The sequence below is a fragment of the Glycine max genome, chromosome 20 (genome assembly GCF_000004515.6).
Source record: "Glycine max cultivar Williams 82 chromosome 20, Glycine_max_v4.0, whole genome shotgun sequence".
NCBI classification, from domain to species: Eukaryota; Viridiplantae; Streptophyta; class Magnoliopsida; order Fabales; family Fabaceae; genus Glycine; species Glycine max.
The window spans coordinates 11,490,657-11,504,539 of NC_038256.2; the positions used below are offsets into that span (position 1 = coordinate 11,490,657).

The 13,883-nt window shown below is 33.1% G+C and overlaps 2 protein-coding genes across 2 annotated transcripts; both read right to left on the reverse strand.

The window, feature by feature from the left end:
• Nucleotides 1–2,546: 2,546 nt before the first annotated feature.
• Nucleotides 2,547–6,060, reverse strand: LOC100777079 (protein ETHYLENE INSENSITIVE 3). The gene is made up of 2 exons (XM_003555612.5): nucleotides 5,711–6,060; nucleotides 2,547–4,918 (listed from the first exon to the last, which is right to left on the reverse strand). The coding sequence occupies exon 2, from the start codon at nucleotides 4,801–4,803 to the stop codon at nucleotides 2,929–2,931; it is 1,875 nt and encodes a 624-aa protein (XP_003555660.1). The 5' UTR covers nucleotides 4,804–4,918; nucleotides 5,711–6,060; the 3' UTR covers nucleotides 2,547–2,928.
• A 2,477-nt stretch (nucleotides 6,061–8,537) lies between these two features.
• LOC102661778 (uncharacterized) lies at nucleotides 8,538–9,782 on the reverse strand. The gene has a single exon (XM_006606692.1). The coding sequence runs from the start codon at nucleotides 9,780–9,782 to the stop codon at nucleotides 8,538–8,540; it is 1,245 nt and encodes a 414-aa protein (XP_006606755.1).
• Between the last annotated feature and the right edge of the window lie 4,101 nt (nucleotides 9,783–13,883).

Below are 13,883 nucleotides of genomic sequence, written 5' to 3' on the forward strand. Positions count from 1 at the left end.
TTTAAACATTATTCCACGATAAGGTCAAGTTAATTTCTCGGCTAATAAAAAACACTAGAAGAATGACATGCAAGCATAAACCACACATTTAACTCATGTAATGAATGTATTTTTCTATTTTTTATTGATAGAAATTAAATTTTATGTGCTTGAAGTTTATAATAACTCTTGCATATATATCACTTAACTAATTGAGTAAGATTCTTTTATAATTATTTTAGTTTAGTCATAATTACACAGTTTATCATTTAACTTTTATTATTTTATAAATTTAACTAATGTTGGTGTGTCAATAAAAAGTTACAAATTTATACTAAAGGATGTTTTGCAACCAACAACACAGTAAAATTGCAAAATTGAAAATATAAATGATAAAATTTGCAAAACAAAAACATAAATAGTAAAATTTGCAAAATAATGATAATTAAATGGTAAAATGTGGAATTAAGCCTTTAACTTTTTTAAATAGAGCCTTTAATTTATTTTAATACATACGAATATGTTATAGAAATAATTAAATATCAAAATATTGATATTTGATAATACAAAGGCTTATTAAACGAATGAACTTGAAGAGTCAACATAATCATTGCATTAATAAAATTGTCATATTTTTTTCTTTAAGTAAAAGATCATATGTATTTTTTAATTCATTACATAAAAAATTAATTTTATTCACAATATGTGATTATTACTGACTAAAAAAAATTATATACAATAAAAATCAAATACAAATTATCCCGTTGAATAAGATTATTTTCCTTTTATGTGAATACAACTGCACCTTATATTATGCGCCAACCCTATGAATTTAAATGTTCATAAGTTTGATTCTTACGTAAGCTAACTAATTACATTTTGAGAAAAATACATGTAAAGGCCCTAATCCCAACATAGATTAATCAAGATGCATGTAAACTGGTTTGGGTATTATACTAATTGGGTATTTATTTTTTTTACGGCTACTGATTGGGTATTAGCTATTACAAAATGGTATAAATATTAAGGTTTAAATCAAATTTTATATTAGAGCTAGTTTAGCTCTGCATAATATAGTTAAAAATTTATGAAAGCAAAAAATAATTTACTCAAACTTTTATCCAAATATACACATATATTCTGTGTTAGGGGCTTTTGTCATTACCTACTTATCACTATTTGACTTTTTGTTAAAAAAAATCCCTATGAATCTTACAGTGAACTAAGAAATTCATTGTCATTATTCTTAAAAAAATCAATTAGAAAAACATTTAATTAGCAAAATTTCTTTATCTTTTTTACTGTTTTCTTCGTCCAAATAAGAAAATAAGTCAAACCACAAAAAGTTAAAGCTCTTTATTTGCTGGTTTTTCAAACCAATGGGTTAAGTCAACACTGACCTCATACCCCTTTGTAATTTTTTCAACACGTGCTATTATTAACTACAATACAATTTCAAACAAAAACTTGTATTCACTGAATTTTATGACACCGGTGCCAATCTACATCACTAGTTTTCAACTCGACAAGTTCCTCCAATAACACGGAAAAGCAGGTTTTCTGGCATGAAAAATTGAACATCTGAAAGGGTAAAACCAAAACTAGCCACTCACAAAATCGAGTAAACCCCTTTTATTATTCTTAACATTGTTATTGGCAATGAATTTAGGTAAAGTTTAATCCTTTTTTTAAAAATAGAAATCTTTAAATAAAACATTTTTTAAGAGAAAAAAATCATGCACTAATCATGTATAATAAATAAATTAATTTTATAATGATTATCTTAAAAATCATATTAATAATCATTTGTAATTAAATAATAATATAAAATTATTTTACTTTAATACGTGACTAATAAATTCATTCTTCAAAGGGTAAAGCCTATTTCTTAAAAGATCATTTAGAATAAGTTCATTTTTATAAAGTAAATTAAAAAAGTTGGATAAAAATTTGTTTATGAAGTGACTCACACTCTCTTTCTCCTCTCACTTTGTGCTCTCCACAAACATTTTTTTAAAATTTTTTATTACGAGCTTTAATTTTAAATTAACTCCAAACAAAAAAAAATTAAGACAACCCTTAATCCTTGAATTCTCATTCATTTTATTCTTTTCTACTTCAAGTAATATTTTATGAAGTCAAAATTAAGAACCTTATCAAATTAGAGACTAAAATGAGCAATAACTATAATAATTTAAGGGAGACAAATTAAATTCACACAATAAAAACACTTGTGTATGTATTATGTTCAGCCGCCTTGACCAGGTTATGACTTCTTATGAGATGGCCTTTTCACTATCCATGACAAGACATGTTCAATGGTGGTGAACAATGAAAACGCCAATGACTCAGCAATAAAAGATGTTAGCAATGATGTGGCCCCACCACACACAAGCTCAACACGCAATCCAAAAGGAATTATTCAAACTAGGCATAAACCAAACAACTGTAATGGGGTCCATTTTCACATGGGAAAGGATAAGCATAAGAAAGGGACACAATAATGGACAAAACAAAATCATTCATCTATCCAACAACAATTTTATTTTTTAACCTCTTAACTAAAATTTAGAAGAGAACTTCATCAAATCTTATTTATGTCACAGTCTTACATAAGAGTAATAATATTTAAGTAACAACAAGATGGCTACACTGATATAGAAACACACAATCACAATTCACAAAGCTACATATAATGGGTAACATGCAAGTTTTTATTATATATTATTATTATTATGTATATAACACATACTAGACCTGCCAAGCTTAAAATATTATTTAGTTCTACTGGGCCTACAGGATTACATGTGAAGAAAATTGCAGTGAAACCCTTTTTCGGCCAAAGGAACTTCACATGATTAGGGGGGTGCCAACCCTTTTAGAAGGAAAATAAAAGAGTCCATGATAGATGAAGATGATGAGGAGGTTTCAAGCTTTAAGCTGTCATTTTCACTGGTACCAAATAGAGATATCAGGCTGTTTCTGAAGAGCATCCATCCCTACTACTCCTCCTTGCATATCCTCCTTGAAATCAAAGGATGCCAAATCACAAGGGGAACCAAACATCAAATGGAAGTTGTTGTTGTTGTGATTGGTCTCAAAGGGTGGTGCATTCAAAGCTTTGAACCGGTCAAATTGACCTTCCTCCCTTGCAAACATGTGATGATTGTTGTTGGACATGTTGGCTTCTTCAAAGAAGTTTCCTTCCATACTGATTCCTTGACTGCGAAAGAAGTTGTCATGTTGCTGCTGAATGCCTGGCTGAGGAAGGTTTGGATTTTCTGCAGATACATGGTTACTGGAACTTAGATTTTTGTTGCTTTGAACATTTGTATCATAGATTGACATAAGGTCAGTGATCATTTTCTTGCCATCTTCTGGAACTCCGAGTCCGGTTAGATCAATAACAGATGGAACCAAGTTAACAACAGACGGAGTAGTAGTAGGTTTTGGTTGAACAAAGGACTGTTGGGGGAATATGACCGGCTTTGCCTCATTAACATGAAAATTTGAACCTCCATAATCTGTTGAAGCACTGCCTCTATAAGGACAACTCAATCGATGGTTGTCCCTAGAATTTCTGTCAGCAAAACCATGGTGAATTTCACTGTAAGGGCACTGAGGTTGTTCGCATGTGTAAATTTTCTGATCCATTATCATGTTGAAGTCACCAGAGATCTTCCTCTTCCGAATGAAATCCAAATTTGTAACAGCCTCTCCCTTGATTGGGAAAGAAGGCAGTCTTCCCATCATTCTGTCCATCCCAAGATTCGGTGCATGAAGATTCTCAGGTTTGCGATCTTCGACGTCAAAGTTTGGCTCATCGTCACCCCCTTCAACATCATACTCATTGCAATCATTGATTACCATAGATCCACTACCTCCAGAAGAGGCTGCTAATGGAGGGCAATAATCCGGGTAAAGCTCACGCGCCAAGGCCTCCTCTTGATTGATTATTGCAAGCCAGGTTGCACTTTCCTTGGCTGTCATCTTATCTTGAAGGCATTTGGATTGCCTCACGAGCTTGCGAATTTTTGCGATATCAGGAGACATGTGCTTGATAACTGCAGTCAGAACACCAACTTTCCATGCCTTCTTCAGGTCATGAGGTTTCTTGTAAGGTGGAGGACCTTGATCTTTAGGCAAACCTATTTGGGGCCACCACTCTTCATTACCATTAGGCCACCATGGTGGAGGAACGCCCTTCTCCAATGGATAACGCCTCTGAGGAGGATCACAGTGCTGCATGAGTGCTGACAAGAGAGAACCCAAGGTTGTGTCTTGCAGCTCTTGCAAGGTGTGTGGTGTTGGACCGATCGGATTGCATCCATCATTCTTCCCCGGAATAGCGTTATCAGCTTGATACTTGGTTATGGCAGCAGGACCATTTCGATCAAACCGGACTTTGTCCTTCCACCATTCACGAAGATTATCAGATGCTCCAGTCACTGGCTTTCCCTTCTCTGGAATAATGCCATAGACAAAACCTTGGGCCTTACAAACCTCCATCATCTTCAGCATGTACTTCAAGATTCCATCTTGAGCCCTTGACATCTTTTTCCTCCTTGCTTGTTCTTGGGACTGCCTCTGCTTCACAGCATCAATTCCTTCCTTAGGTTTACTTTGCTCCTTCAATCGCTTCAGACGCATTTTGTCCCTCCACATCCTCCTCTCGAGCTCGTCTACATCAATTTCTTCATCACTATAATCATCCTCAACTATCACCTCTGGCTCAGTTTGCCGGGTGGTAATGTCCCCTTCTCCAAGGGGAGCAGAAAACATATCCAAATCCCCACAAAAACCCATATCTTCAAACATCATCATCGTTTGATTCCCAGAAAGTTATGGATTTGACCTGATGATGCAACTAGCAGGCTAGGTTTCAAACTTAACCCTTTAGCACTGTACACCTATTCAAGTGAACAAATTAGCTTTTCACCTGCAAGAAGCAATAAATCAAAGAACAATTAACACGGTTCAAAAATAAAATAAAAATACTTTGTCAGATAACGATAATCTTTAGATCAGAAAGTTTCAAAAATAGAAACTTCTACCATTCACATCCAGCAACAACAATATAAGCTAAAAACATCAATAAAAAGTGTCTCAAACTGGTAAATCAACACAAGAACAAACTTTAAAATTTCAATTACAAGGACAAATCACCACAAACTACTAGATCAGATATGTACAGGTCAAACCCACCCACGAATCAAACATGAAAACAGAAGTAACATAAGCACAAACTCGATGATGATTCAAAAAGATTTGCTTTATCAATCCTTCATGGAAATGTTGCAGCTTTCAGATAGACAAAAACGAAATAAGAAAACACAGAAACATTAGATAAATTGATAATAAGAAATTACCAAGCTAATTGATGAAACACACAAACACACGACAACCACCACCACACACACACACACAACATCACCAAGCAAAAAAAGAAACATTTTTATAAACATGGACAAAAAAAGAAAGAAACTTCACAATCACAAATCAAAAGGGTAATAGAAAAAGCCCAACCCAAATCACAAAACAACACAGACCCATGAATCAGATTGACGAAGCATATAAGCAAAAAGGAGTTGAACAGTGAAAAGGGTAATCCAAAAGAAGAAATGGGAAAACAGAATTTTATAAATATGGACAATAAAAGGAAGAAACTTCACAAACACAAATCAAAAGGGTAATAGAAAAAGCACAACCCAAATCAAAAAATAACACATACCCATGAATAATCAGATTGACGAAGCAGATAGCAAGAAGGAGTCGAACAGTGAAAAGGGTGATCCAAAAGAAGAAACGGATAGAACCTTGCCAGAAGATACAGAAATGGGTCACAGTGGTGGCCACAAGTCAAAAACATAAGAAGATGAAGAAGGGTGGTGTTGTGTTAGGACTTTCAGCAGGAACTAATGGAAGAAGAAGAAGAAACAGAGAAAAGGTGGGAAGAAAGAAAGCGAGAAGGAGAAAAGGGACAGAGAGTTGAAGATTATCCTGATTTTATTACTTTCAGAAAGTGGGGACAATCCAATCCTAGGTGAATGTGAGGAAGGTGGTGAGTTATTGGTGGGTTAAACCACAGTTTCAGGAAGATTAATTAATTAATAAATAAATAAAAATGAAGAGATTCTCACGAGTTTCATTGACCTTCTTCGGATTCCAGTCATAAATGAACTGCTCAAGCTTAAACAAAATTATTTAGTTAAGTTACTTTAGTTTTTTCATTCACCAAAACAAAAAAAAAAAGTTACTTTTTATTATTAAGACTGGCTTTAGTATCTGTATTTTGAAAATGATGATTTTGGTTTGGGGTTAAATATATTTTTTATTTCTTTAATTTAACTTTTTTTTTTGTACATGTAAATTTGTATTTTTTTTTCATTTTAGTTCTTTTGTAAAATATATTTATTCTTTTTAAAATTTTAATATGATTTAAATAATATTTTTTTATTGTTTAAAGTGTCATTTAATATTTTAAGGATAATAAATATATTTTATAAGAATTAAAATAATTTTTTATAGGGATGAAAATAAAAAAACATTAAGTTACTGGAAAATATATATTTAAGTTTTTTTTTTATTTTTATTATTTTATATTGGAAATTTTTTAGTTTTTTTCTATTTTTTGACTCATTTTATTTTTTAGTTTAGCTCTCAAAATTTTATATTGAGCGACGGAATTTGATTATTATATAAAAATGCATAAGGATAAGAATAATTGTTTTCAAAGTATAAGAGTTAAAATTAATTTTGATAAAAAAGAAAGGAATTGACGGAGATTAAACATAATTTACCTTTTTTTATTAAAATTTAGTATAGTTATAATTTTTGGACTTATTCAATTCAAAATAACTTGATACACGAAAACAACTCATTATTAATTGAAAAATGGAGGGACGTTTATAACATGGGTGAAGTCAAGGTTATCAAACTCGCGATTCTACATAGAATCGTGGAGGCTTCGTAAACTCGACTCGTTGAATCGAATCGTAGAATTGTAAGAGTTTACTCAAATAAAAGAATATATTAATATTCTTTTATATAAAATCATAAGTAAATATTTCAACCCTAAAATAAATAAAAATAATAAACCTTAACAATAATTCAATAAACTAACATAGTCCACAATCCACACTCAATTTAACATAAATTCACACTCAATTTAACATAAATTCATACAATACAAAACATAAGTTCTTAAATAAATTCACACTCAATTTAACATAAATTCACACTCAATTTAACATAAATTCATACAATACAAAACATAAGTTCTTAAAATAAAAACACTTAAAAAAATAATTCAAATGTCCATCAATCATCTAATAAAATCATCTCCAATATCATCACCACCACCATCATTTTCATCTCCATCATTTTCTAGCTCTTCCTCAGTTGAAAAATCATCTTCAACATTGTCATTCAATACCAAATTGTCAATATCAAATGCAACCAAAGTTGGATCAGTTAAACTTCCTCCAACCAAATCAACATTACTTCCGCTACCACTTTCTCCTAAAGGTTGCTCTTGCTCAACTTGAAAATTGTCTTCATCAAATATATCATCTCCCTCTTGTGTTATCCACTCATCATCAGATTCCATATCTTCAAATGGAAGAGCAACTGTTTTTCTTGTTTGTCTACTTTTGAGCTTCAAGTTGTACATGACATAAACTAAGTCATTCATTTTCTTTTGATGCAAACGATTTCTCCTTTTTGTATGAACCTATAAATAATAAAAAGTCAAAGTTTATAACTTAACTAGAGTCTAGAGTGCAAACTAAACAAAAACAAATATTAATAAACACAAATAAAGTCATGAAGTTCAATTACCATTTCAAATGAGCTCCAATTACGCTCACATCCAGAAGAACTGCAAGTTAAGCTCAAAACACGAATAGCAAACCACTTTAATTCTGGACATCCATCCCCGAACATTTCCCACCATTCTACAAGTGGCATAGTCTTCCTAGAGTTTATTGCATTCTCCATAGAAAAAAGACCTTTGGCAAAATGAAATTCAAGAAGCTGCCCATTAATTTTGTTCCTTACCCCAACATCCTTTACCAATCTCATCATACAAATAAATAATCCTTCTTTCACTTCTCCATTATCTTTTTTAAAATCATCTTCAAAATGCAATTGAGGATTAAGATAATATGCAGCTGCATGCAAAGGCCTATAAAGTTGGTTCTCCCACCTCTTATCAATAATTTCCCAAACAGGTTCATAATTACACAGATAAATAAAATAAAATAAATTTAGAATTAGGCATAGTCACATAGATAAATAAAGTAAACTATATTTTTAATTCAAAAAACTTACTTTTTCTTCACATTATTGAAGTTACTTTTAATCCTTTCCTTTGCACAATCCATCTCAACATATATGAAACCCATGGCAGGTTGTTGATCAGAATCCACCAATCGAAGGACTACCATAAGAGGGGCAGCAGCTTTGAGGCATATGGATACATTCTTCCAAAATCTATTATCCAAAACTGAATCTTCTACTTTTCTCCCCTCCTGTGAAGTTCCAAACTTACTTTTTTTTCACTCCTCAGAACTGAACAACCTCATCAAAGATGCTTTCATTTCATGGAGACAAGCTAAAGTCAAGTAAGCAGTTGCAAATCTAGTCATACCTGGTCTAACCAAGTCCCTACCATTTGTGTACTTCTTGAGCATGCTAATAAGCATTGTTCTACCATATATATAAGTTGTTATATTTCTTCCCTTCTTTATAGTAACTTCATGAACCTTCAAATGTTTCTCCAAGTCCTCGAGTATCATATCAATGCAATGGGCAGCACATGGAGTCCAATACAAATGCGGCCGAGTATGCATCAACAATTCTCCTGCTGCTTTGAAATTTGCAGCATTATCAGTAATCACTTGAACTACATTCTCTTCTCCAACAAATTTGACAACATCATCTAACATCTTAAAAACTTTGTCAGTTGTTTTTGAGATGTCAGAAGTGTCTAAGGAATACAGAAATATTGTTCCTTTTGGGCTGTTCACCAAAAAATTACAAATTGAACGCCTTTTTTTATCTGTCCACCCATAAGACATTATTGAACAACCAGTTCTCTTCCACTCATCCCTAAACTCTTGCAAACTATCATCAGTTTTCTGGACTGCTTGTTTCAATAGCTTCTCTCTAATATCATGATAAGATGGAGGTCTATAGCCAGGTCCATATTTCCCGATCATCTCACACATCTTTAAAAATGCAGGATTTTTGACAGCATTGAATGGAATGGCACTTGTATAAAAAAAATCAGCAACTTGTTCATCAACTAAAGGTTTCTCTTTTTTTTTCATCAATTGATTCAAAGTTGCTTGAACATTGCCACTTCCACTACTTGCACTACCTTCTTTTCCTTTTGAACCAAAACCCCTTCGTCCTTGTAAGTTGGTTGCCTCCTCTGCCCTCTCAACACTTTCTTCATCTTCATCAATACTATTCAATCTCTTTTTTTTTTCTTTTGTTGCTTTAGAATCAGCAACAATTTTCATCATTAGCAATTTGATCTCATCCGGCACCGTAGCACAAGGCTCAGAATCTTCTCTAGTCCCAGCAAGATGGCGCTTGAATCTAAAAACTCCACCACTCACAATCTTTGAACAATACTTGCATTTGAATTTCTTACCACTTCCATCAACATCAATCCCATGTTTCCACCCAATATCAGTCCTATTCCCAGGGGCATTTTTGTATTTACTTCTAGCAACCGAAGAAGAGCCACCCGCAGTTGTATCTCCACCACTTGAATTGGATCCACTTCCACTCATTATAACAAATTGGCCTACAAACAAATTAGGCTACAAACAAATTAGGATGCCTTGTCAAATCTAAAAAGAATCAATGTAAACTCCAAAATTGATTCAACCATTGTATCTTTTTTTCTCATCTAGAAGTTTGCGTAGATTTATAAGAAAACTAAAAAGAATTAGTGTAAACTCCAAAATTGATTCATCTAGAAGTTTGAAGTATTAAACTGGACCAAAAGTCCAACAAACTGGTCAAACCCAATTCCACAATAACCATAACTAGGATCTTGAATACCACATTGTGCTTCATAATATAAACTATCTACGACTTGTGCCCCGGACATAGGGAGGAATTTGTTGCAAAGTTAAAATTTCACAAAATATTTATGAATAATAATCTCTGAATATAAAGTTACTTTCATTTTCCTTAAAAATATGATATCCAATAATCCACCATGTTATGTGGGAGAAATGCTCTAATTTTTTTATGCATGGACCTGCCTTAAAAACAAAACATATAGGATCCACGTCAAACAATTGTCAATTTTTCTCTTATATCATATTCTACATGCATATTATATATATTATGAAATATATATATATATATATATATATATATATATATATATATATATATATATACATATTATATATTCTACACGTCAAACAATTGTCAATTGTCAATTTTTCTCTTATATCATATTCTACTTGTTTATTATTATTATTATACATTTTTTCAAAATATTGAAATAACTTTTACTATTAAATTTCAATTAAAACAAATGGTTATTTTAACAAAAAAACTAACAAAGGAAGGAAACAATGGTAATTTCTAATGACATTTTTTTATTAGAAGAACCAATAAAGAAATAAAAAAATGGACCTGAAAGACCAAAATGGAAGGTCAATATACAAATCAAAATTGTAATTTGTAGCATAAGATACAAATCAAAATGAAGTAGGACTCTGGTTTTTGCTTGGAACAGACAGCCTTCAAAAAATACAAATGAAGTAGGACACTTCACAAATTGGAATTCGTAGCATGAGATAACAGAAACAGAGAAATAGGAAAGGCAGAGAATTTAAGGAGACAGAATTAAATAGAAAAAGGAATATCAAGAGAACTACATAACATGACTTGTAAGTTGTAAGATTGAAATGAAATAAGGAAAATGATTGGGAAATCTTGTTAAAATGAAAAACAAATCCAATGTAGTTTATATAGAAAATAAACAGTTTGCAGCTGATGGAGCAAAATTGCAGGTTTCTTCTGGTCCTATTATAAAACAACAATGTAAAGTCTAATATAGATTATGAACTATATCACCTCTTTTCAACAACACTCAATGGTGCACTGTACTAACTCCAGAAGCCCTTACACTTCTAGAAAGCACGGGTTCACCACAATTGGTTTTATCTTTGACTTAGGAAAAACAAGCTTTGCAAAAAGATCTTAGCAGTTCTAAAATTGACAAAATCAAATACAAACTTATTCAAAAGGAAGATAACGATAATGAAGGTAAAGGTTTCAAATTACAGCCCCAAAGCTTTCCTATCTGATACACAACAGATTTGGCACAAGAAATGCCTAATCAAGTTAATTATACTTGCAAAAACACGTGAAATGTTATTGTCAACACGAATATGGAAACAAACTAATTGGTACATCACAATTGCCATTTCCCTGGTCAGCACAAGATTACACAGAAACAAATTTACAAGACAAAGCCAATATAAACATATACACACATCAATACATGAGTCCATACACACAAAGGCAAACACATTCACCTAATAATTGCCCTTAAAAGCACAAAATTCATCATAGAAAAATAAATGTGCATATCATCGACTATCTTATGTGCACCCTAAATGGTACTTTATTTTATCAGAGTAGTAGGCATGACAAACCAAACAGATAACAATGAAAACATTACAAGAAAAAGAAAAACAAGTTATTTATGATTGCCTCAAAACTAAATGGTACTTAATTTTAAGCGATAAATTTCTATACCAAAACTCTATAAGGAATATACATTAGAAATTGAAATGTATCTAATTTGTTTTGTTCCTTTCTATTCATTTCACTACCATCTTTCATTTTTTGATTTCATTACCATCTTGATCGTTGCGGCAAAGGAATGCAAAATGCAAGAAACAGTGAAAGCAAGCCTCGTATCATCAAAAGGGATTTCAACCTTCCCTGTGTTCCCCTTTAGTAACCAACAATATTTATTGCCTAACTTCAACAGTTTCTAATTTTCCAAACACAAGCAAATCAAGAGGTGTAAAGGTACATAAAAAAGAAAAAGAGGTGCAAAGGAAAAATGTCTTTCGGTTGTGTTATGCAATTGTATTGAGAAAGAAGAGGACTCAGAGGAGAAATTACCTTATTGTTGTGACTTGAAGCGAAGCTTGGAGCGACGGCGACGGAGGACCGCGAGGCAGCGACGGCGACGGAGGACGGAGGACCACGACTGAGGACTGCGAGTGAGGGCTTTCAAAGCAGAATAACGGTGAGTAGCAGCTTCAGCACAACACGACCACGGAGTCGCGACTCGTGAGTAAAGGAGTAGTTATGCTTCAAAATGACGCTGTTTCGAAAATTTCATGAACTCGCGGACTCGTCGCGGACTCGCGATTCTACCTAAACTCGTTCGAGTTTGCGCTAAATCGGACAAGTCTACTCCGATTTCGATTCTACTTCCGATTTAACTCGCTGACCCTTGGTAGAATAGTAAAATTGTACGATTTTACGAGTTAAATCGCGATTTTAACAACCATGGGTGAAGTCATATCTTTTCGGGTCCAAATGCTCTTTTCATCTTTTCATTTAATAAATAAAAGGCTAATATAACAAAAATATGATCAAATGATGGGGGTGTTCATAGGGATAGGTCACGTGCGAACTCAAACTGATCTAAATTAATTTGAACAATTTGGGTTAAGTTGGATCATTTATGTATTTGGATTAAAACTAAATCAAATTCAACAAAATCATTCATGTACGGATTGGGTCACGGGTTTAGATGTATAGATCTGTTTAGTCATTGAAATAATCCATGAACCCATAATTAAAATATAAATTTTATTATATATATATTAAAAAGGAAAAATTGCAAATTTTGTCCCCTAGTTATTTTCAATTTCGATTTTAGTCCCTCTTTAAATTTATTAATGAATTTAGTACCCCATTTATGTTTAATCCTGTAAATTTGGTCCCCAAGTCCAGATTTGGACATTGATTGTTACAAACGAAAATTGATTGTCACATGTCACATTCTGATTGGACCATAAACAGGTGCACCATTTTAACCGAGAGCGAAAGCATAAGAACCCTAATGTTTCTCATGGAAACATGGGGCATTCTTGGCAACCACCACACAAGAAAATCACCACCAGTGTCGACAGTTTCCCGACGAAAACTCTATACGACCATGTCTACGATGGCATGGCAAAGTTCACCGACAGCCACCACCACCACTCCCTCTCGTCGCGCTTTGAGGACTATGGGGAGATTTTCGCGAGCTTCCATGTGCCACACACCTCTACCTTTTTGGTGTTGGATCTTCCGGCGCTCGACGCCACGATCTAGGTTTTCTTCGACTCCTGAAACACCGCTTGTGAATACTCCAAAATCTTTTGTGGCGTCGGCAGCCTTAACTTTTGGCTCTCCTACGAGGACTTGTTATGCGACGGCGTTTCAGAAGAAAAAGAAGCCTGGTATGAATGAATGCGATCGTGGTCTTAATGTTTTCACCTTTTTACCATTTGGTTCTGAATATTTGATTAATGCATGATTTGTTAGTGTGTCAAATTTTGTTTTTGTTTGAGTTTTTGCAGTTTAGTGAAGACCAAACTCAATGTTTAGAGATTTTCTGATAAGCTTTTAGGGTGGGGGTAAAAAAAATTACCACACTCGATTAAAATGGCACACCTATTTATGGTCCAATCAGAATATAACACGTGGTAACCAATGTTCATGTGTAACAGTTAACATCCAAATTTGGGTTCCATGACCAAATTTACGGGATTGGGCATAAATGGGGGGCTAAATTCATTAATAAATTTAAATGAGGACTAAAATCGAAATTGGAGACAATTAGGGGGACCAAATTTGCA

Coding starts and splice junctions, on each gene's coding strand:
- LOC102661778 (XM_006606692.1), bottom strand. CDS start 9,782: ATGAGTGGAAGTGGATCCAATTCAAGTGGTGGAGATACAACTGCGGGT.
- LOC100777079 (XM_003555612.5), bottom strand. CDS start 4,803: ATGATGATGTTTGAAGATATGGGTTTTTGTGGGGATTTGGATATGTTT.